Source organism: Phyllobates terribilis, unplaced genomic scaffold, assembly GCF_046119375.1.
Source record: "Phyllobates terribilis strain yellow unplaced genomic scaffold, ASM4611937v1 Scaffold_2__4_contigs__length_985480577, whole genome shotgun sequence".
NCBI lineage: Eukaryota > Metazoa > Chordata > Amphibia > Anura > Dendrobatidae > Phyllobates > Phyllobates terribilis.
In genome coordinates this window covers 603050001-603072011 of record NW_027362762.1, presented here as the reverse complement: position 1 = coordinate 603072011, position 22011 = coordinate 603050001, and the positions used below count along the sequence as shown (strand labels likewise).

The 22011-nt window shown below is 45.1% G+C and overlaps 1 protein-coding gene across 1 annotated transcript in view; it reads left to right on the top strand.

Annotated features, from left to right (window-relative positions):
- The window catches only part of SNRNP40 (small nuclear ribonucleoprotein U5 subunit 40), an 83659-nt gene extending 62740 nt beyond the window's left edge, over window positions 1–20919 (top strand). Inside the window, exons 7-10 of the mRNA XM_073666503.1 lie at window positions 42–124; window positions 205–266; window positions 359–462; window positions 20493–20919. Of these exons, the coding sequence (XP_073522604.1) occupies window positions 42–124; window positions 205–266; window positions 359–462; window positions 20493–20542 (299 nt within the window). The 3' untranslated portion in view covers window positions 20543–20919. The remainder of the gene's footprint in view (window positions 1–41; window positions 125–204; window positions 267–358; window positions 463–20492) is intronic.
- Window positions 20920–22011: the final 1092 nt, after the last annotated feature.

The following is a 22011-nucleotide window of genomic DNA, read 5'->3' as shown; positions in this document are numbered from 1 at the left end:
CTAAATAAAAAATTACCAATTTGATATCTTTTCTTTTACAGTTCGTGCATGGGATATTCGCCCTTTTGCCCCAAAAGAGAGATGTGTGAAAATCTTCCAAGGAAATGTGCACAATTTTGAAAAGGTTGGGAACTTTAACCACTTCTGTGCTCTCCCAGAATGACATAAATTTGGGATCATTAACTGGCTGCCTTTATATTCCAGAATTTGCTGCGCTGTTCATGGTCATCTGATGGAAGCAAGATAGCAGCAGGGTCAGCAGACCGGTAAGTGACATCTTTTCCTCCTTCTGCTTATTTCACATAATTTAAATGTTTATTTTTCATGTATAATTTTTTTTTTTCTTCTTGCGAAACAGATTTGTCTATGTTTGGGACACTACATCCCGCAGGATTTTGTATAAACTTCCAGGCCATGCTGGTTCTGTCAATGAGGTAGCTTTCCACCCTGAAGAGTCAATTGGTAAGTTTGCAAGGATAAATTTATTTCTTGCCTGAGGAACAGAAGAATGTGTATTTCTAGTTTGGGTGAACACAGTAATGTATTGAGGAGTCACACTTATATTGCTCTCAGTAGTAAAATTGATCTGGTTTGCAGCTTCCTCCACAGCTGACCTTTTGATTTCCTTGCAGCTTATAAAGAAATTACAGACCACAAGCTCTAAACCAGGGGTCTCAAACACGCGGGCCGCATGCGGCCCCTCCGGCTGCTTCTTGCAGCCCGCAGGCACATAGACCCCGTAACGATCTTGGCTCTTTCCAGCAGCTGCCGACATCAGCGCTGTAGTGCAGTGTATTGCCGCGCAGAGACCGGCTCTCTGCACAGCAATACCAGTATCAGCCGCCTGCCTATCAGAGACCAGCAGCTGACATCTGCGTCCTAGCGCAGCGGCGTATGATGTCACTGCCATGCGCAGATGTCAGCAGCTGGCCTCTGATAGGCCTCTCTGCGCGGCAATACACTGCATTACAGTGCTGATGGCGGCTGCTGGAGAGAGCCGCAATCGTTATGGGGTCTGTGCCTGCGGGCCACAGGTGCAGAAAGGACGCCAAGGGAACGGGGAGGACAGGTGAGAATTTTTTTTTATTTTTTTTTCTCTGTCATGTTAAATACAGCGCTCAGTATGGGGGGGGGGGGGGGGGGGGACGGACCCTGAGCGCGGTCGTGTCTGCAAGATAAGGACCGGGACCCTGAGCGCGGTCATGTCTGCAAGATAAGGACCAGGATGGGGGACCGTGTCTGCAAGATAAGGACCAGGATGGGGGACCGTGTCTGCAAGATAAGGACCAGGATGGGGGACCGTGTCTGCAAGATAAGGACCAGGATGGGGGACCGTGTCTGCAAGATAAGGACCAGGATGGGGGACCGTGTCTGCAAGATAAGGACCAGGATGGGGGACCGTGTCTGCAAGATAAGGACCAGGATGGGGGACCGTGTCTGCAAGATAAGGACCAGGATGGGGGACCGTGTCTGCAAGATAAGGACCAGGATGGGGGACCGTATCTGCAAGATAAGAACCAGGATGGGGGACCGTGTCTGCAAGATGGCGAACCGGGATGGGAGACCGTGTCTGCAAGATGGCGAACCGGGATGGGAGACCGTGTCTGCAAGATGGCGAACCGGGATGGGAGACCGTGTCTGCAAGATGGCGGACCGGGATGGGGGACCGCGTCTGCAAGATGGCGGACCGGGATGGGGGACCGCGTCTGCAAGATGGCGGACCGGGATGGGAGACCGTGTCTGCAAGATGGCGAACCGGGATGGGAGACCGTGTCTGCAAGATGGGGGACCGTGTCTGCAAGATGGCGGACCGGGATGGGGGACCGCGTCTGCAAGATGGCGGACCGGGATGGGGGACCGCGTCTGCAAGATGGCGGACCGGGATGGGGGACCGCGTCTGCAAGATGGCGGACCGGGATGGGGGACCGCGTCTGCAAGATGGCGGACCGGGATGGGGGACCGCGTCTGCAAGATGGCGGACCGGGATGGGGGACCGCGTCTGCAAGATGGCGGACCGGGATGGGGGACCGCGTCTGCAAGATGGCGGACCGGGATGGGGGACCGCGTCTGCGGGATGGCGGACCGGGATGGGGGACCGCGTCTGCGGGATGGGGGACCGCGTCTGCGGGATGGCGGACCGGGATAGCGGACCGCGTCTGCAAGATGGCGGACCGCGTCTGCAAGATGTCGGACCGGGATGGGGGGCCGCGTCTGCAAGATGGCGGACCGCGTCTGCAAGATGGCGGACCGGGATGGGGGACCGCGTCTGCAAGATGGCGGACCGGGATGGCGGACCGCGTCTGCAAGATGGCGGACCGGGATGGGGGGCCGCGTCTGCAAGATGGCGGACCGCGTCTGCAAGATGGCGGACCGGGATGGGGGGCCGCGTCTGCAAGATGGCGGACCGGGATGGGGGACCGCGTCTGCAAGATGGCGGACCGGGATGGGGGACCGCGTCTGCAAGATGGCGGACCGGGATGGGGGACCGCGTCTGCAAGATGGCGGACCGGGATGGGGGACCGCGTCTGCAAGATGGCGGACCGGGATGGCGGACCGTGTCTGCAGGATGGCGGACCGCGTCTGCAAGATGGCGGACCGCGTCTGCAAGATAAGAACCAGGATGGGGGACCGTGTCTGCAAGATGGCGGACCGCGTCTGCAAGATGGCAGACCGGGATGGGGGACCGTGTCTGCAAGATAAGAACCAGGATGGGGGACCGCGTCTGCAAGATGGCGGACCGGGATGGGGGACCGTGTCTGCAAGATAAGAACCAGGATGGGGGACCGTGTATGCAAGATGGCGGACCGGGATGGGAGACCGTGTCTGCAAGATGGCGGACCGGGATGGGAGACCGTGTCTGCAAGATGGGGGACCGTGTCTGCAAGATGGCGGACCGGGATGGGGGACCGTGTCTGCAAGATGGCGGACCGGGATGGGGGACCGCGTCTGCAAGATGGCGGACCGGGATGGGGGACCGCGTCTGCAAGATGGCGGACCGGGATGGGGGACCGCGTCTGCAAGATGGCGGACCGGGATGGGGGACCGCGTCTGCAAGATGGCGGACCGGGATGGGGGACCGCGTCTGCAAGATGGCGGACCGGGATGGGGGACCGCGTCTGCAAGATGGCGGACCGGGATGGGGGACCGCGTCTGCAAGATGGCGGACCGGAATGGGGGACCGCGTCTGCAAGATGGCGGACCGGGATGGGGGACCGCGTCTGCAAGATGGCGGACCGGGATGGGGGACCGCGTCTGCAAGATGGCGGACCGGGATGGGGGACCGCGTCTGCAAGATGGCGGACCGCGTCTGCAAGATGGCGGACCGCGTCTGCAAGATGGCGGACCGCGTCTGCAAGATGGCGGACCGCGTCTGCAAGATGGCGGACCGCGTCTGCAAGATGGCGGACCGCGTCTGCAAGATGGCGGACCGCGTCTGCAAGATGGCGGACCGCGTCTGCAAGATGGCGGACCGGGATGGCGGACCGCGTCTGCAAGATGGCGGACCGGGATGGGGGGCCGCGTCTGCAAGATGGCGGACCAGTTCAAAAGGTGTATAGAAAATAAAATGGCATCACTAAAAATGTCACTTTGTCATGCAAATAATGTGGCCCCCCCAAATTAAATGTTTTTCTATGTGCGGCCCATATGCCCAGCTGAGTTTGAGACCCCTGCTCTAAACAGTGCTTTACGCGTTGCTGTAAGACCGCAGTGACAATTGCTAGAAATATGGTTTCCTGGCAGTTATGTTTCTTTAGATTGTGCCAGTTTGCAGCAGGAGAATTACTTATTCAGAATATGTTGAGTAATTGCTAAAGGAATTACAATAGCTGCAAGTGCACCTGTAAAAGAGAGGTACATATACTCCTGTTTTATCCATTTAATCTAGCTCTCCTCATATAGGAGATGATGTCGATCATCAAATATTACAAGGATAGATTTTAAATGAGGTCCCAGACAAGTTGAAGGTAACAATAAAGTAGATAATATGCAGATTTCCATGCCTGTAATAGATACTGCTGTTTTTGTGCAAACTTAAGTATGTTCTGATTAGGCAACATAAAATGGAAGTAGAAATGCAGAAATGAACTATATTTAAGACAGATGTAGTAAGGATGGTTGATTACTATCTGACATGGAGTCAGAAAAACACATGTTTTGACAATTGACATTTTTAGCCGTGAACAAATAAAACAAGGAAAAAAGTAAGAAACATGTGTGATAGAATTTGGCTCCTCATTAGTTGAGACTCTCAAGGGAACTAAGCTTGCTAAAAGGGGGGGGGGGTTAACCGCTTCCCGACATGTGATATATATATATATATATATATATATATATATATATATATATATATATATATATATATATATATATATATATATATATATATATATATATATATATATATATACATATATACAGTCATATGAAAAAGTTTGGGCACCCCTATTAATCTTAAGCTTAATGTTTAATAAAAATTGGTGTTTTTGCAACAGCTATTTCAGTTTGATATATGTAATAACTGTTGGACACAGTAATGTTTCTGCCTTGAAATGAGGTTTATTGTACTAACAGAAAATGTGCAATCTGCATTCAAACAAAATTTGACAGGTGCATAAGTATGGGCACCTCACCAGAAAAGTGACATTAATATTTAGTAGATCCTCCTTTTGCAAAAATAACAGCCTCTAGTCGCTTCTTGTAGCTTTTAATGAGTTCCTGGATCCTGGATGAAGGTATTTTTGACCATTCCTCTTTACAAAACAATTCCAGTTCAGTTAAGTTTGATGGTCGCCGAGCATGGACAGCCCTCTTCAAATGATCCCACAGATGTTCAATGATATTCAGGTCTGGGGACTGGGATGGCCATTCCAGAACATTGTAATTGTTCCTCTGCATGAATGCCTGAGTAGATTTGGAGCGGTGTTTTGGATCATTGTCTTGCTGAAAGATCCATCCTCTGCGTAACTTCAACTTTATCACTGATTCTTGAACATTATTATCAAGAATCTGCTGATACTGAGTGGAATCCTTGCGTCCCTCAACTTTAACAAGATTCCCAGTTCCGGCATTGGCCACACAGCCCCAAAGCATGATGGAACCTCCACCAAATTTTACTGTGGGTAGCAAGTGTTTTTCTTGGAATGCTGTGTTTTTTTGCCACCATGCATAACGCCTTTTGTATGACCAAACAACTCAATCTTGGTTTCATCAGTCCACAGGACCTTCTTCCAAAAAGAAATTGGCTTCTCCAAATGTGCTTTTGCATACCTCAGCCGACTCTGTTTGTGGCGTGCTTGCAGAAACGGCTTCTTTCGCATCACTCTCCCATACAGCTTCTCCTTGTGCAAAGTGCGTTGTATAGTTAACCGATGCGCAGTGGCACCATCTGCAGCAAGTTGATGCTGCAGCTCTCTGGAGGTGGTCTGAGGATTGTCCTTGACTGATCTCACCATTCTTCTTCTCTGCCTTTATGATGTTTTTCTTGGCCTGCCACTTCTGGCCTTAACAAGAACTGTCCCTGTGTTCTTCCATTTCCTTACTATGTTCCTCACAGTGGAAACTGACAGGTTAAATCTCTGAGACAGCTTTTTGTATCCTTCCCCGGAACAACTATGTTGAATAATCTTTGTTTTAAGATCATTTGACAGTTGTTTTGAGGAGCCCATGATGCCACTCTTCAGAGGAGATTCAAACATGAGAACAACTTGCAAGTGGCCACTTTAAGTAGCTTTTCTCATGATTGCATACAACTGGCTATGAAGTTCAAAGCTCATTGAGGTTACAAAACCAAAAAAAGTGCTTTAGTAAGTCAGTAAAAAGTAGGTAGGAGTATTTAAAACAAGAAAATGATAAGGGTGCCCATACTTATGCACCTGTCAAATTTTGTTTGAATGCAGATTGCACATTTTCTATTAGTACAATAAACCTCATTTCAAGGCAGAAACATTACTGTGTCCAACAGTTATTACATATATCAAACTGAAATAGCTGTTGCAAAAACACCAATTTTTATTAAACAGTAAGCTTAAGATTAATAGGGGTGCCCAAACTTTTTCATATGACTGTGTGTATATATATATATATATATATATATATATATATATATATATAATATATATATATATTGCGCTGCAGGAGCTACGTTCCCGCAAAGTTAAGTACACTGCTCAAAAAAATAAAGAGAACACTCAAATAACACATCCTAGATCTGAATAAATGAAATATTCTCATTGAATACTTTGTTCTGTACAAAGTTGAATGTGCTGACAACAAAATCACACAAAAATCATCAATGGCAATCAAATTTATTAACCAATGGAGGCCTGGATTTGGAGTCACCCCCAAAATTAAAGTGGAAAAACACACTACAGGCTGATCCAACTTTGATGTAATGTCCTTAAAAGTCAAAATGAGTCTCAGTATTGTGTGTGGCCTCCACGTGCCTGTATAACCTCCCTACAATGCCTGGGCCTGCCACTGATGAGGTTGCGGATGGTCTCCTGTGGGATCTCCTCCCAGACCTGGCTAAAGCATCCGCCAACTCCTGGACAGTCTGTGGTGCAACGTGACGTTGGTGGATGGAGCGAGACATGATGTCCCAGATGTGCTCAATCGGATTCAGGTCTGGGGAACTGGTGGGCCAGTCCATTGCTTAAATGCCATCATCTCGCAGGAACTGCAGACACACTCCAGCCACCTGAGGTCTGGCATTGTCCTGCATTAGGAGGAACCCAGGGCCAACCACACCAGCATATGGTCTCACAAGGGGTCTGAGGATCTCATCTCGGTACCTAATGGCAGTCAGGCTACCTCTGGCGAGCACATGGAGGGCTGTGCGGCCCTCCAAAGAAATGCCACCCCACACCATTACTGACCCACTGCCAAATCGGTCATGCTGAAGGATGTTGCAGGCAGCAGATCGCTGTCCACGGCATCTCCAGACTTTGTCACGTCTGTCATATGTGCTCAGTGTGAACCTGCTTTTATCTGTGAAGAGCACAGGGCGCCAGTAGCGACTTTGCCAATCCTGGTCTTCTGTGGCAAATGCCAAGCATCCTGCATGGTGTTGGACTGTGAGCACAACCCCCATCTATGGACGTCGGGCCCTCATACCACCCTCATGGAGTCAGTTTCTAACCGTTTGTGCAGACACATGCACATTTGTGGCCTGCTGGAGGTAATTTTGCAGGGCTCTAGAAGTGCTCCTCCTGTTCCTCCTTGCACAAAGGCGCAGGTAGCGGTCCTGCTGCTGGGTTGTTGCCCTCTTCCGCATCTCCTGGTGTACTGGCCTGTCTCCTGGTAGCGCCTCCAGCCTCTGGACACTATGCTGACAGACACAGCAAATCTTCTTGCCACAGCTTGCATTGATATGCCATCCTGGATGAGCTGCACTACCTGAGCAACTTCTGTGGGTTGTAGAGTCCGTCTCATGCTACCACGAGTGTGAAAGCACAACCAAAATTCAAAAGTGACCAAAACATCAGCCAGAAAGCATTGGTACTGAAATGTGGTCTGCGGTCCCCACCGGCAGAACCACTCCTTTATTGAGTGTGTCTTGATAATTGCCAATAATTTCCATCTATTGTCTATTCCATTTGCACAAATTGATTGTCAATCAGTGTTTCTTTTACTAAGTGGACAGTTTGATTTCACAGAAGTTTGATTTACTTGGAGTTATATTCTGTTGTTTAATTGTTCCCTTTATTTTTTTGAGCAGTGTATATACAGTGCATTGTGAAAGTATTTGACCCCCTTGAACTTTTCTACCTTTTGCCACATTTCTGGCTTCAAACATAAAGATATAAAATTCTAATTCTAATTTTTGGGGGAAGAATCAACAAGTGGGACACAATCGTGAAGTGGAACGAATTTTATTGGATATTTTAAACTTTTTTAACAAATTAAAAACTGAATAGTGGGGCGTGCAATATTATTCGGCCCCTGTATGTATGTATGTGTGTGTGTGTGTGTGTGTGTGTGTGTGTGTATATATATATATATATATATATATATATATATATATATATATATATATATATATATATATATATATATATATATATATATATATATATATATAAATATATATATATAAATATATGGCGCCGCTATTTCCGGTAACTGCGATGCATCTCGTGGTGGCAGTTAACCCCTTTCCAACCAAAGGTGGTTTGCACGTTAATGACCAGGCCAATTTTTACCATTCTGACCACTGTTACTTTATGAGGTAATTACTCTGGAACGCTTCAACGGATTCCCCTGATTCTGAGACTGTTTTTTCGTGACATATTGTACTTCATGATAGTGGTAAAATTTCTTCGATATTACTTGCGTTTATTTGTGGGAAAAACGGAAATTTGGCAAAAATGTTGCAATTTTCAAAATTTGAATTTTTATGCCCTTAAATCAGAGAGATACAGTACAGACCAAAAGTTTGGACACACATTCTCGTTTAAAGATTTTTCTGTATTTTCATGACTATGAAAATTGTACATTCACACGGAAGGCATCAAAACTATGAATTAACACATGTGGTATTATATACTTAACAAAAAAGTGTGAAACCACTGAAAATATGTCTTATATTCTAGGTTCTTCAAAGTAGCCACCTTTTGCTTTGATGACTGCTTTGCACACTCTTGGCATTCTCTTGATGAGCTTCAAGAGGTAGTCACCGGAAATGGTTTTCACTTCACAGGTGTGCCCTGTCAGGTTTAATAAGTGGGATTTCTTGCCTTATAAATGGGGTTGGGACCATCAGTTGTGTTGTGCAGAAGTCTGGTGGATACACAGCTGATATTCCTACTGAATAGACTGTTAGAATTTGTATTATGGCAAGAAAAAAGCAGCTAAGTAAAGAAAAACGAGTGGCCATCATTACTTTAGGAAATGAAGGTCAGTCAGTCTGAAAAATTGGGCAAACTTTGAAAGTGTCCCCAAGTGCAGTTGCAAAAACCATCAAGCGCTACAAAGAAACTGGCTCACATGAGGACTGCCCCAGGAGTCACCTCTGCTTCTGAGGATAAGTTTATCCGAGTCACCAGCCTCAGAAATTGCAGGTTAACAGCTGCTCAGATTAGAGACCAGGTCAATGCCACACAGAGTTCTAGCAGCAGACACATCTCTACAACAACTGTTAAGAGGAGACTTTGTGCAGCAGGCCTTCATGGTAAAATAGCTGCTAGGAAACCACTGCTAAGGACAGGCAACAAGCAGAAGAGACTTGTTTGGGCTAAACAACACAAGGAATGGACATTAGACCAGTGGAAATCTGTGCTTTGGTCTGATGAGTCCAAATTTGAGATCTTTGGTTCTAACCACCGTGTCTTTGTGCAACGCAGAAAAGGTGAACGGATGGACTCTACATGCCTGGTTCCCACCGTGAAGCATGGAGGAGGAGGTGTGATGGTGTGGGGGTGCTTTTCTGGTGACACTGTTGGGGATTTATTCAAAATTGAAGGCATACTGAACCAGCATGGCTACCACAGCATCTTGCAGCAGCATGCTATTCCATCCGGTTTGCGTTTAGTTGGACCATCATTTATTTTTCAACAGGACAATGACCCCAAACACACCTCCAGGCTGTGTAAGGGCTATTTGACCAAGAAGGAGAGTGATGGGGTGCTACACCAGATGACCTGGCCTCCACAGTCACCAGACCTGAACCCAATCGAGATGGTTTGGGGTGAGCTGGACCGCAGAGTGAAGGCTAAAGGGCCAACAAGTGCTAAGCCTCTCTGGGAACCCCTTCAAGATTGTTGGAAGACCATTTCCTGTGACTACCTCTTGAAGCTCATCAAGAGAATGCCAAGAGTGTGCAAAGCAGTCATCAAAGCAAAAGGTGGCTACTTTGAAGAACCTAGAATATAAGACATATTTTCAGTTGTTTCACACTTTTTTGTTAAGTATATAATTCCACATGTGTTAATTCATAGTTTTGATGCCTTCAGTGTGAATATACAATTTTCATAGTCATGAAAATACAGAAAAATCTTTAAATGAGAAGGTGTGTCCAAACTTTTGGTCTGTACTGTATGTCACACAAAATTGTTAATAAATAACATTTCCAACATGTCTACTTTACATCAGCACAATTTTGGAACCAACATTTTTTTTTATTGGGGAGCTATAAGGGTTAAAAGTTGACCAGCGATTTCTCATTTTTCCAACAAAATTTACAAAACCATTTTTTTAAGGACCACATCATATTTAAAGTGACTTTGAGGGGTCTTTATGACAGAAAATACCCAAAAGTGACACCATTCTAAAAACTGCACCCCTCAAGGTGCTCAAAACCACATTCAAGAACTTTATTAACCCTTCAGGTGCATCACAGGAATTTTTGGAATGTGGAAGAAAAAAATAAACATTTAACTTTTTTCACAAAAATTTTACTTTAGACCCAATTTTTTTTATTTTCCCAGGGGTAACAGGAAAAAATGGACCCCAAAATTTGTTGTGCAATTTCTCCTGAGTAAGCAGATACCCCATATGTGGGGGAAAACCACTGTTTAAGTGCACGGCAGGGTTCGGAAGGGAAGGAGCGCCATTTGACTTTTTGAATGTAAAATTTGCTTGAATAATTAGCGGACGCCATGTTGCATTTGGGGAGCCCCTGATGTGCCTAAACAGTGGAAACCCCCCACAAGTGACACCATTTTGGAAACTAGACCCCTCCGGGAACTTATCTAGATGTGTGGTGAGCACCTTGAACCCCCAAGTCCTTTACAGAAGTTTATAACTGGGAGCCGGGAAAATAAAAAAAAGCAAACTTTTTCTCCAAAAATTATGTTTTAGCCACAATGTTTTTATTTTCACAAGGGTAAGAGGAGAAAATGGACCCCAAAAAGTTATGTTCAATTTCTCCTGAGTACGCCAATACCCCATATGTGGGGAAAATACAGTGTTTGGGCACACGGCAGAGTTCAGAAGGGAAGGAGCACTGTGTGACTTTTTGAACGCAAAATCGGCTGGAATCGAGACCGGACGCCATGTCGCGTTTGGAGAGCCCCTGATGTGCCTAAATAGTTGAAACCCCCCCCACAAGTGACCCGATTTTGGAAACTACACCCCTCAAGGATTTTATCAAGGGGTATTGTGAACATTTTGAACCCAGAGGTACGACACAGAATTTGATGACCTTAGGTCATCATATTGAATAAGTTGTCATTAGTCTTGAGCGCAAGTGCTCGCTACTTGAGTTTGCATCGGGTACTCAGGTATGCACCATGTATCACGGGTGCTCAAGTGAAATGCTCGAAAACCCGCCCGCATGTTTCCCGGTTATTAAACATGCTGGGATCGCTCGTGCATGGCAGGCAATCCCCGCGAGGTTTTTTTGGCTGCGAAGCATATGGGGCGGAGACTCGAGATACTCAGTGCATACCAGAGCACCCAATGCATACTCAAGTAGTGACCACTTGCGTTCAACACTAGTTGCCATATCGTCATCTATTTTTTTTTTTTTTTTTACTTTTGAAAAAAATCCCAACCCCAACCCTAACATTAGCACAACCCCAGCCCTAGCGTTTATTTTTACGCCGTTCCTAGTGCGGTATAAGTGATTAGACGACCTTATTCTCTGGGTCGGTGCGACTACAGAGATGCCAGAATATCGGGTTTTTATGATTGACAGCTGTCACACGCTAAAAGACACATTTTGTAAAATCTAGTTTTTGCATCGCATATTTTGAGAGCTATAATTTTTCCATATTTTGGCCGACAGAGTCATGTGATGGCTTGTCTTTTGCGGGATGAGTTGACGTTTTTATTGGTGCCATTTTCAGGCACGTGACATTTTTTGATCGCTTTCTATTCCAGCTTTTGGGAGGCAGAATAAACAAAAACCAACAATTCAGGAATTTTATTTTATTATTTATTTTTTTATTCTACTCCGCATGTGGTAAAATTGATAAGGTAGCTTTATTCTTTGGGTCAGTACGTTTACAGCGGTACCACATTTATATCGTTTTTCTATGTTTTGGCGCTTATACACAATGAAAGCTATTTTATAGAAAAGTTATTTTTTTGCATCGTTTTATTCTGAGAGCTATAACTTTTTGATTTTTCGGATTTTGGAGCTGTATGGCATCTTGTTTTTTGCGGGACAAGATGACGTTTTCAGCGGTACCATTTTTATTTATATTCGTCTTTTTGATCTCGTGTTATTCCATTTTTTTGTTTGGCGGTATGCTGATAAAGCATTGTTTTTTGCTTGTTTTTTTTTTCTTTTTTTCTTTTTTTTTTTTACCGTGTTCACTGAAGGGGTTAACTAGTGGGACAGTTTTTATAGGTCGGGCCGTTATGGACGCGGTGATACCAAATATGTGTACTTCTATTTTTTTTGGGGGGGGGGGTTCATAATATTTATTGATGGGTACATTATATTTTTATTTTTGGTGGATTATTTTTTTTATATTTTTTTTTTTTATAGATTTTTACAATTTTTTTTTTTTTTTTTTTTTTTTTCACTTTTGAGAATTTTTTTTCTTTTTTACTTTGTCCCACTCTGGGACTTTCACTTTTTTTTATTCTGATTGCCTGCATAGCATAGGAATGGAGCACCATCCCTGTACTATGCAGGCTGTCAGCGCTGCACAGTGAGAAGATTGTTTGGTCATGCACTGCGCATGACCAAAAAATCTTCCTGCTGTCTGGTGACCCGGATGTTGTCATGGCGACATCGGGTTGTCATGGCGACATCGGGTTGTCATGGCGACATCGGGTTGTCATGGCGACATCGGGTTGTCATGGCGACATCGGGTTGTCATGGCGACATCGGGTTGTCATGGCGACATCGGGTTGTCATGGCGACATCGGGTTGTCATGGCGACATCGGGTTGTCATGGCGACATCGGGTTGTCATGGCGACATCGGGTTGTCATGGCGACACCCGGGAAGCCACGGCAGACAGCGCTGGAGGCCGGAAGAGGAGGTGAGTATTGCGATCACCTCCCCTTAGCCACCGCAATGCTGCGATCGACTTCGATCGCAGCATTGCGGGGGTTAATGTGCCGGGAGCAGTGCAGGACTGCTCCCTGCACATTGTCACAGCTGACACCCGGTACGATCAGCTGACACCTGGCGGCGATCGCGCCCGCACAGCCTGTGTGCGCGTGCGATCGTGATGACGTACTAATGCGGGTCAGGCTCTTAAGTCCCAGGGCACAGACGCGTATTAGTACGTCATGGGCTTTAAAGGGGTTAAAGATGGCTGCAGTCTATGACAGCAGGCTGTCGATGATCGCTGTGATAGGCTGATTAATTCTTTCCAGCCAATCACAGATACAAGTGCTTCTCACTAAATTTGAATATCTTCAAAAAGTTAATTTATTTCAGTTCAATACAAAAAGTGAAACTCCTATATTATATAGTCATTACAAACAGAGTGATCTATTTCAAGTGTTTTTTTCTGTTAATATTGATGATTATGGCTCACAGCCAATGAACAGACAAGTCATTATCTCAGTAAATTAGAATACTTTATAACACCAGCTTGAAAAATGTTTTTAGAATCCGAAATGTATGTTCAGTAAATGCATTCAATACTTGGTCGGGGACCTTTTGCATCAACGTGGCGTGGCATGGAGGGGATCAGCCTGTGGCACTGCTGAGGTGTTATGGAAGCCCAGGGTGCTTTGATAGCAGCCTTCAGCTTGTCTGCATTGTTGGGTCTGGTGTCTCATCTTCCTCTTGACAATACCCCATAGATTCTCTATGGGGTTAAGGTCAGGTGAGTTTGCTGGCCAGTCAAGCACAGTGATACTGTTGTTTTTAAACCAGGTATTGGTACTTTTGGCAGTGGGGACAGGTGCCAAGTCCTGCTGGAGAATGACATTTCCATCTCCAAAAAGCTTGTCAGCAGAGGGAAGCATGAAGTGCTCTAAAATTTCCTGGTAGACGGCTGCACTGACTTTGGTCTTGATAAAACACAGTGGACCTACACCAGCAGATGACATGGCTCCCCAAACCATCACAGATTGTGGAAACTTCACACTAGACCTCAAGCATCTTGGATTGTGTGCTCTCCACTCTTCCTCCAGACTCTGGGACCTTCATTTCCAAATGAAATGCAAAATTTACTTTCATCTGAAAACAACAGTGAGCAACAGTCCAGGTCTTTTTCTCCTTGGCCCAGGTAAGAGGCTTCTAGCATTGTCTATTGGTCGTGAGTGGCTTGACACAAGGAATGTGACACTTGTATCCCATGTCCTGGAAATGTCTGTGTGTGGTGGCTCTTGAAGCAATGACTCCAGCAGCAGTCCACTCCTTGTGAATTTCCCCCAAATTTTTGAATGGCCTTTTCTTAACAATCCTTTCAAGGCTGCGGTTATCCTGGTTGCTTGTGCACCTTTCTTCCACACGTTTTCCTTCCACTCAACTTTCCATTAATATGCTTGGATACAGCACTCTGAACATCCAGCTTCTTTAGCAATGACCTTTTGTGGCTTACCCTCCTTGTGCAATGTGTCAATGACTGCCTTCTGGACATCTGTCAAGTAAGCAGTCTTCCCCATGATTGTGGAGCCTACTGAAACAGACTAAAGGACCTTTTTAAATGCTTAGGAATCCTTTGCAGGTGTTTTGTTATTATAATTTACTGATTTAATGACTTTTGTATTTTCATTGGCTGTAAGCCATAATCATCAACATTAACAGAAATAAACACTTGAAGTAGATCACTGTTTGTAATGGCTCCATATAATGAGTTTCACTTGTGTTGAAGAACTGAAATTAACTTTTTGATGATATTCTAATTTAGTCAGAAGAACCTGTATGTGACAAAGTTTGAAAAAAAAACTATGACATGTTTGATTGTGATTGGTGCGGTCTCACACTGCACTAATCATAACAGTCACAATGGATAGGGTGATTGCGACAACACCTTGGCTGATTATCCCCTCTGGCGCTGCTTGGCTGAACAATAGTTACTGACCAGTCATCGCCAAACGGGTTCATCTTAAATAGCGATTACCGCTCGCACATCATCTTTACCTCAGAGCCATGCAGAGTGGTTGTATACCCTCCTGTTACCGGAGACAAAGCAAAATCATTAGTGCCCAGTGCGATCCTCCTTTGTTCTCCTGTGCTGTCTACTGTGATCTGTGTGACTGATGTGTGACTGTGACTGATCACAGCAGCAGTTCCCTAATCACCTCCACTCCCAATTCTATTTTTTGCACACTTTTTTTGTGCTTTTTCCGTGTGCTTGGCGTCCTGCGCTGAGCATTCATGATCTTCTCGTGGCCACAGCGCTCTGATCAATGTCCCTGCTGATCAGAGTCTGCCCCATGGGACTTTTTATTTTTAGATAGAGTAGCGGACGTCAGTGTTAGTGAAGTCAGTACTTTTTTTTTTTTTTTAAGAAAAATCAAAGTACACAGAGTAGCTTTATAGGTAGGGAGGTAGCGTTATTATTCTTAGCTAGTGCATTAGGGGAGCATACGGCGCAGTGTTGGTGATGTCAGTTTTATCGGTCAACCGTGACTGCACCACGAGAGAGAGAGAGTCCGCCCACCAAGGACAGGAAACCTACAGGCATAAAGGGCAGCAGCCCTCTCCGCCTCACTTGGTTTCCTGTCCTTGATGGGGGGGGAGGGGGGGGACCTGTGGCAGGCTTACCTGTCGAAGATTGAAGATTCCTGCTGGCTGTCGGGCTGGCTCTGGATCCTGGCTACAATTTCCAGGGGGGATGTCACCTTTGTTGGTGGAGGTGATGTCGAGCGGCGCCCGTTTGGGTTTTCTGCAGCTCCAGCGTCATGGCTGTGGCTTCCGAGATCTCCCCCTCCGTGGTATGGCTGCCACACACCTCAGGACTCTGGTGAGAGTAGAGAGCTCGGTTTTTGCTTCTTTACCACTCCATGTAACGCACCCGGTGGGCAGAGCACATGATTTCTGATTATAGGATGGGAGGGGTGGGGGGTGGAAACGTCCAGTCTTTAATTTAAAAAAAAAAAAATGAAAAGGGCAGGTGCACCTATAAATTAGGTCTGGTACCACAGCTCTGTTCTTCCCAGCTACTTCTGACCCATATTACAAATGGAGACAGAGTGAGCAGCAGCAGCCGCCGCCATCACCGTCTCAGCTGCTGCTTGGGAAGCCCCAGGAGAAACGGCGCCTTCGGGGGAGTGGAGGTAACTGGACCTCTTAAAGGCTTGGATCTGCAAGCTTGTCCAGTCACTGTAGCTCCAGCAGGATAGATGACTCTGCAGCCTCCAGGAACGATCCCCCGGCTGAGAAAGATCCTTCCGCCAAACTGGTACCAGCCATTTGAGTCATATGGGTAAGTGATCTTCTTCAAGAAAGTTCACTTAATAATAGACAAGAAGAAGGGACACCCTATCTTTTACTAGGGGAAGAAGTGCGGCATCAAAACTAGGCACAAGGAATGTGCATTGTGTAAAGCCCTGTTAGCGGGCTGAGGCGTACAACCCCCAGAGGGACATCTGTATGAAGGGGTTCTAAAATTCCTGCCCAGTAAGAGGGCCAGGTATGAAATTAAACTGTATAAGCTGTGCGAGAGTACCTCAGAGTACACCCACAGATTTAGGGTCTACGAAGTGAAGGACACCCAGATTGATCCCCTTCCCCAAATCCCCCCCTGTCCTGGAGGTGAGTGGTAAATTTGTGTGGGAATTGCTGCACCCACTGCTGAATGACTCTATATAGATCACTTTAAGGTTGTGTGCCCACGATGCGTTTTTAATGCGTTTCTGCAGCGTTTTTGCAGCTGCGGAAGCGCATTAAAAACGCATGGTAGAAGGGCAGCAATTTTCCCCAATGATAATCCGCATGTGCGGTGCACATGCTGTGGAAATTTCCGCTGCGGATTATCATTGCGGAAAAAAACGCAGCACTACCAATTATTTTGCGGAAATGCTGCGTTTTTGCCGCCATTGACTTGCATTAGAACGCGCCAATACCGCAAGACTGCATCTGTACTTGCGTAATTGGTGCGTTCTAATGTGCGGATGGTACCCGGGTGGAGAGGAGAGGCTCATCCACACCCAGGTACCATTAAAAAAAAGCTGTAAAAAAAAAAAAAAGAATAAAATAAAAAATAAATGTATATTTACCTTCTGGCGACCCGCGCTGCGCTCCTCCTTGCTTCCTGGCACTTCACAGTGGATTGAAGGACCTGCGCTGACGTCAGAGTCATGTGACGGGTCACGCGACGCTGGCGTCGGCAGGTCTTTCAATCCACCGCTGCCGGCACCGAGCGAAACAAGCCAGCATGGGCCATCGGAGGGCAAGTATATATTTATTTTTTATTTTTAACCACTCTCTCGGTCACACTATATAAATCCATGCCGTTTGCATGGATTTATATAGTGTGACCTGGTTGTCACAAGCACTTTCCAAGTGATGCTAATCGCTTGGAAAGCGCTTGTTAATCCGCATGCGGAAATGTCAGTGAATAACGCTCCATTTCCGCATGTCCCTGGCAGGAAAACACATGTACAAACCACATGTGTTTTTTTTCTGCCAGGGAGATGCAGAAACGCTCAGCAAAAAATCCTGAGCATTTCTGCATCATGGGCACATAGCCTTACACTTGCATCAAGACCCTCTCTGACAAAGGTGCAGTTGCATGTGGCACTGTGTGAAAAAGTAGAGAGGTCTCCCTAAGCTGCTAATTGGGCAACTGCCGAGAAAGGACAACAGCAGAGCTCAATGCAGCGACAACATGCTGGTGGTCAAGTTTACGGGCAAGATGGATGTCCTTATCTTGACCACCATACACAGTGACAACAGCTCCCTTGTCACTTTTCGAGGCATCACAACAAAAGTCTCAAAACCAGATTGTATCCTGGATTTTAAGTTCATGGGGGGGTTTAGATCTCTCAGATCAGGTCCTCAAACCATACAGTGCCATGCGAAAAGCTAATGTAGAGTACAAAAAATTAGCCGTGCACATTGTACAGATGCTTTTGTGCTGTTTTGATCTGCAGGCAATACGGGGGACCTTCCTTCAGTTTCAGGAGGTAGTCATCAAGGCCCTAATGCTTGGCACTCTGAAAGGTGAGGGTCCCAGTACTTTTGAAACTGATGGTGCCCATATCGTCCCAGGTAAACTTTTTCCGGGAGAGGTCCCCCAAACAGCTAAGAAGGGAAGATCACAAAAAAGGTGCAGAGTGTGCTCCAAGAAGGGAATCTGAAAAGACACAATTTACCATTATGAATCCTGCCATGAGAATACTGGCCTTTGCATTAAGGAAGGCTTCAAAGCTTACCACACGTCCACACATTAATAAATTTGTTTTTATCCTGTTGACACAGCACACTTTTATAACCTGATGTACTCCGCACAATTTACACATATCACCAAATAACTTCATACACCAGTAAAACTAAAAGCATTATATTCATTACTATAAAACTATACCTCTAGTTAAATTCCTTGAGGGGTGCAGTTTCCCAAATGGGGTCACTTGTGGAATACCCAGCTTGTTGCCCGAGCAGCATGCACAAGACCTTCAAATCCGCACACACTGACTTGCCAACCGTGGTCTTCATATTTAAGTTTACAAAGAACCAATTCCAAGTTCTTTTAGGTTTCCTTCAAGCATAAAAAACTGCCATTGTGGAGTAAAACTGCTTTGAGACTTATTTTTTAAGAATCTGTAAAAATATGCCATTGCGCTGAATCATATTGGATTTTGAATTGACCCATCAAACCTTCGACATTGATGCAATAAACCCACTTGTCTTCTTGGGAAAAGTAAGGAACAAACTCCTGTTCATGATATCTGAACCATGAAAAAGACACTCCTGGTAACACTAAATTCCTGTTTTTGAGCCTTGATCCGAGTAACTCAGCAGCATCTTTTGGAAAAATTCAATTCTTACTAAATCCTTCGTCTGCTCCTGGGAAAAAATTTTGGTCTTGTATCATGTTCAAAGTCAGAACTTGATTCGTCATCTGGTTCAGGTATGATTTCATCTTCATCGGAGCTAGGTATCTCTTCCAAGGTAGCAGGGGTCTTGGATATTTGGTATATCTGTGCCATGGGGGATGGGACGAATTGCAGAGTGAAGATTGGGGTATGAAATGGTATGCTTCTATTTGGAATTATACCCTTTCATATTACATGAACAAAAGTACCAGTAGTCACTATGGTTCTTTTGCTCTCGTGATACCATAGGAATCCCATAACTGAAAGCTTTTTTTTCTTACCCCTGAACCAATTTTGGAGGTCCTCAACACACCGTTTGCACACTTTGAGGCACCCAAACTTTATCTTGATCTCCAAGTTTTAGTCCGAAGTATGCGAGGTGTACTTTTTTCATAAAGTCTGTAATATTCAGCTTTTGATGCAACACTGTATATTCACCACAAATGGTCAGGCGAATTAATACACTTCCACAAAGCCATAACGCTAATTTGGACAAACACGGTTAATGAATGAAATTCCAATGCAAGTTTCTTGGAAGCATAAGGGCCTTTCATTATGTCACTAACCACCTGACTGCCACCAGCCAATCACGCAGTTCCTACTAATGTTAATGGGGAAAGAAAATAAGCTGTTTTTTAGTCGCAGACCTGTGTTATTTATTAATTATTTTGTATAACAAAACTCTCTGGTTTAAGGGCATAAAAATGAAAAGTTTGAAAATTGTTAAATTTTCACCAAATTTCCAATCTTTTTTTTTTTTCACAAATATACGCAAGTTGTATTGAACAAAGTTTACCACTATCATGAATTACAATATTTCTCGAGAAAACAGTCTCAGAATCAGGAGGATCCGTTGAAGCGTTCCAGAGTAATTACTTCATAAAGTGACAGTGGTCAGAATTGTAAAAAAAAAATGGCCTGGTCAGGAAGGTGAAACTGGGCTCGGGGGGTAAAGGACATAAAGGGAGAAAACCAAGTTATAGATGTTAGATTCCAAAGCCTAGATCAACTCAAGGATGTAGAAATTAGGTGAAGATCCAAAATTGGCAGAATGCTTTTGCAGGAAGTGGCAAACATTCTTTGAGTAACATGTAGTAATCCTGCTTTCTTTCACAAGAGGTTCTTTAGCAGCTGTGGCATCTATTAGCGATGTGTTAAAACCTCTACAGAGAATGAAAATACTGTACAATTGGGGCAGACAAAAAGTAGCTAAAGAATTCTGCTAGGGAGGTTTTGCATCAGGTGAAGTGTGTATAATGAGAAATAACGTGCCTCTTGCCAATGTCACCTCCAGACTTGTGACCTGTATATAGTAACTTGGTCTGTCACCTCTTTCTTGGTGATAAAATAATTTTTAATTTAGAATAGAGTTCTAAGGAACTGTAGGATTTAAACAAAAAAGTCTCTTTGTCATGTTGGAGATGGCAGATGTAAATTTTGTGGGCTTTGGGGCATAAAGCACATTTCAATCATGTATTCCGAATATAGACATGGTCAGTAAGTGCATGTGGCCCGTTCACTTCACCATTAATATCACATATAACCCATCATATCTAATTCAATACACTCAATTCTTTTCTTTTGGTTTCTTCACAGTTCTCTCTGCTTCCAGTGATAAAAGACTTTACATGGGGGAAATACAATGAAGAAGTCTGTTTGTTTGTTTTTTGTTTTTTTTATTCACATTAGTTTTGTTACAGGAACTTTTGTGGCTGTTTCATACATCTGACTAGGAAGTTGTATATGCATGCTGTTAAGTAGATTCATATGCAGGGAATACATTTTTATTAGCAGAATATTTTTTGCAACTTTTCTGCCTTATATTAAGATATCCTAATTGTGAAGTAGGGTTTCCACATTCTGTTTCTACACATGTACCACTGTCAATGAAAATGCGTGGTGTAAAAAAAAATTACTTAAGATATCAGTGTAGAAATGCACATTCAGCTTGTACGATTATAAATTGTTCATTGTTGATTGATACAATGACCCTTTTTATTTTGTATTATAAACTTTTTTATTACATTTGTGTTATGTCTTTTATTTAAAGCGCCTTGGTTACGTCAACTATAGTTTGGTTTGATAATCTGAGTTTTAAAAGTTTATTGTGGGCTTGCATCTCATTGGATTGTTATAACACACACACACACACACACACACACACACACACACACACACACACACACACACACACACACACACCCACCCCCCATGACAGCACGATGAAGAGAGGAAATCCGCCTTTCAAGGAGCGGAAACCTACAGAATAAAAGGGTGGCACCTTTCCTTCGATTCAGTTGGCTTCCGGTCCTTGACAGGTGAACCTTCAGTGGGGTCTACCTGAAGTTAGAAGAAAGATGGACGTAGTTTCCAGGCCTGGTCCGACCTATCCAGGCAGCGGGGATGCCCCTGCCTCGGCTGGTGAAAAATCCTGAAGCGTCTGGGTCGAGGTGGCCAGCATGGGTGTGTGGAGGAGCGCAGCCGCGGCACCACACTTGTGGTGCCGGCCTCCGGGCATCCTGTTCTGTGCATGCATGGGGGTGCTCCTGAAGCACTTCCTGATGACGCGATCGCTGAGTCATGTGACCGGAAGTTTCCGGCAATGGAGCCGGGAAAACGCTGGAGGGACATTCTACAGGCTGCTTTCACCTTAAAAAGGCGGTTGCAATGCCAGGAAGGCGTTCTATTCAGCTGCTAGCGGTCCCTTCTGAGAATGGAGGTATCCAAGGAGCAACCGCAGTGGAATCGGCAGCAGCGAAGTCTGCATGAAGAGACATCCCAACATTGTGAGCATGGTAGCGAACGTTCCGGAGAAAGAAGCAGCACTAAGCACAGCAAAGGCTCCAGCATGGAGATCTTACAGCTGATATTTATTTTACTCACTTGTATAGCGCCATTAATTCAACAGCGCTTTACAGACATTATGGGCACTGTCCCCATGGGGCTCACAATCTAAATTCCCTCTCAGTATGTCTTTTGGAGTGTAGGAGGAAACCGGAGTACCCAGAGGAAACCCACGCAATATGATCCCACCTCCCAATCTGGTACAACTGGTTGTGTCTGATTTGGTAAGTGATCTTCCTGAAGGTTCACTTTGTTATTGGGGGCCCCTTTC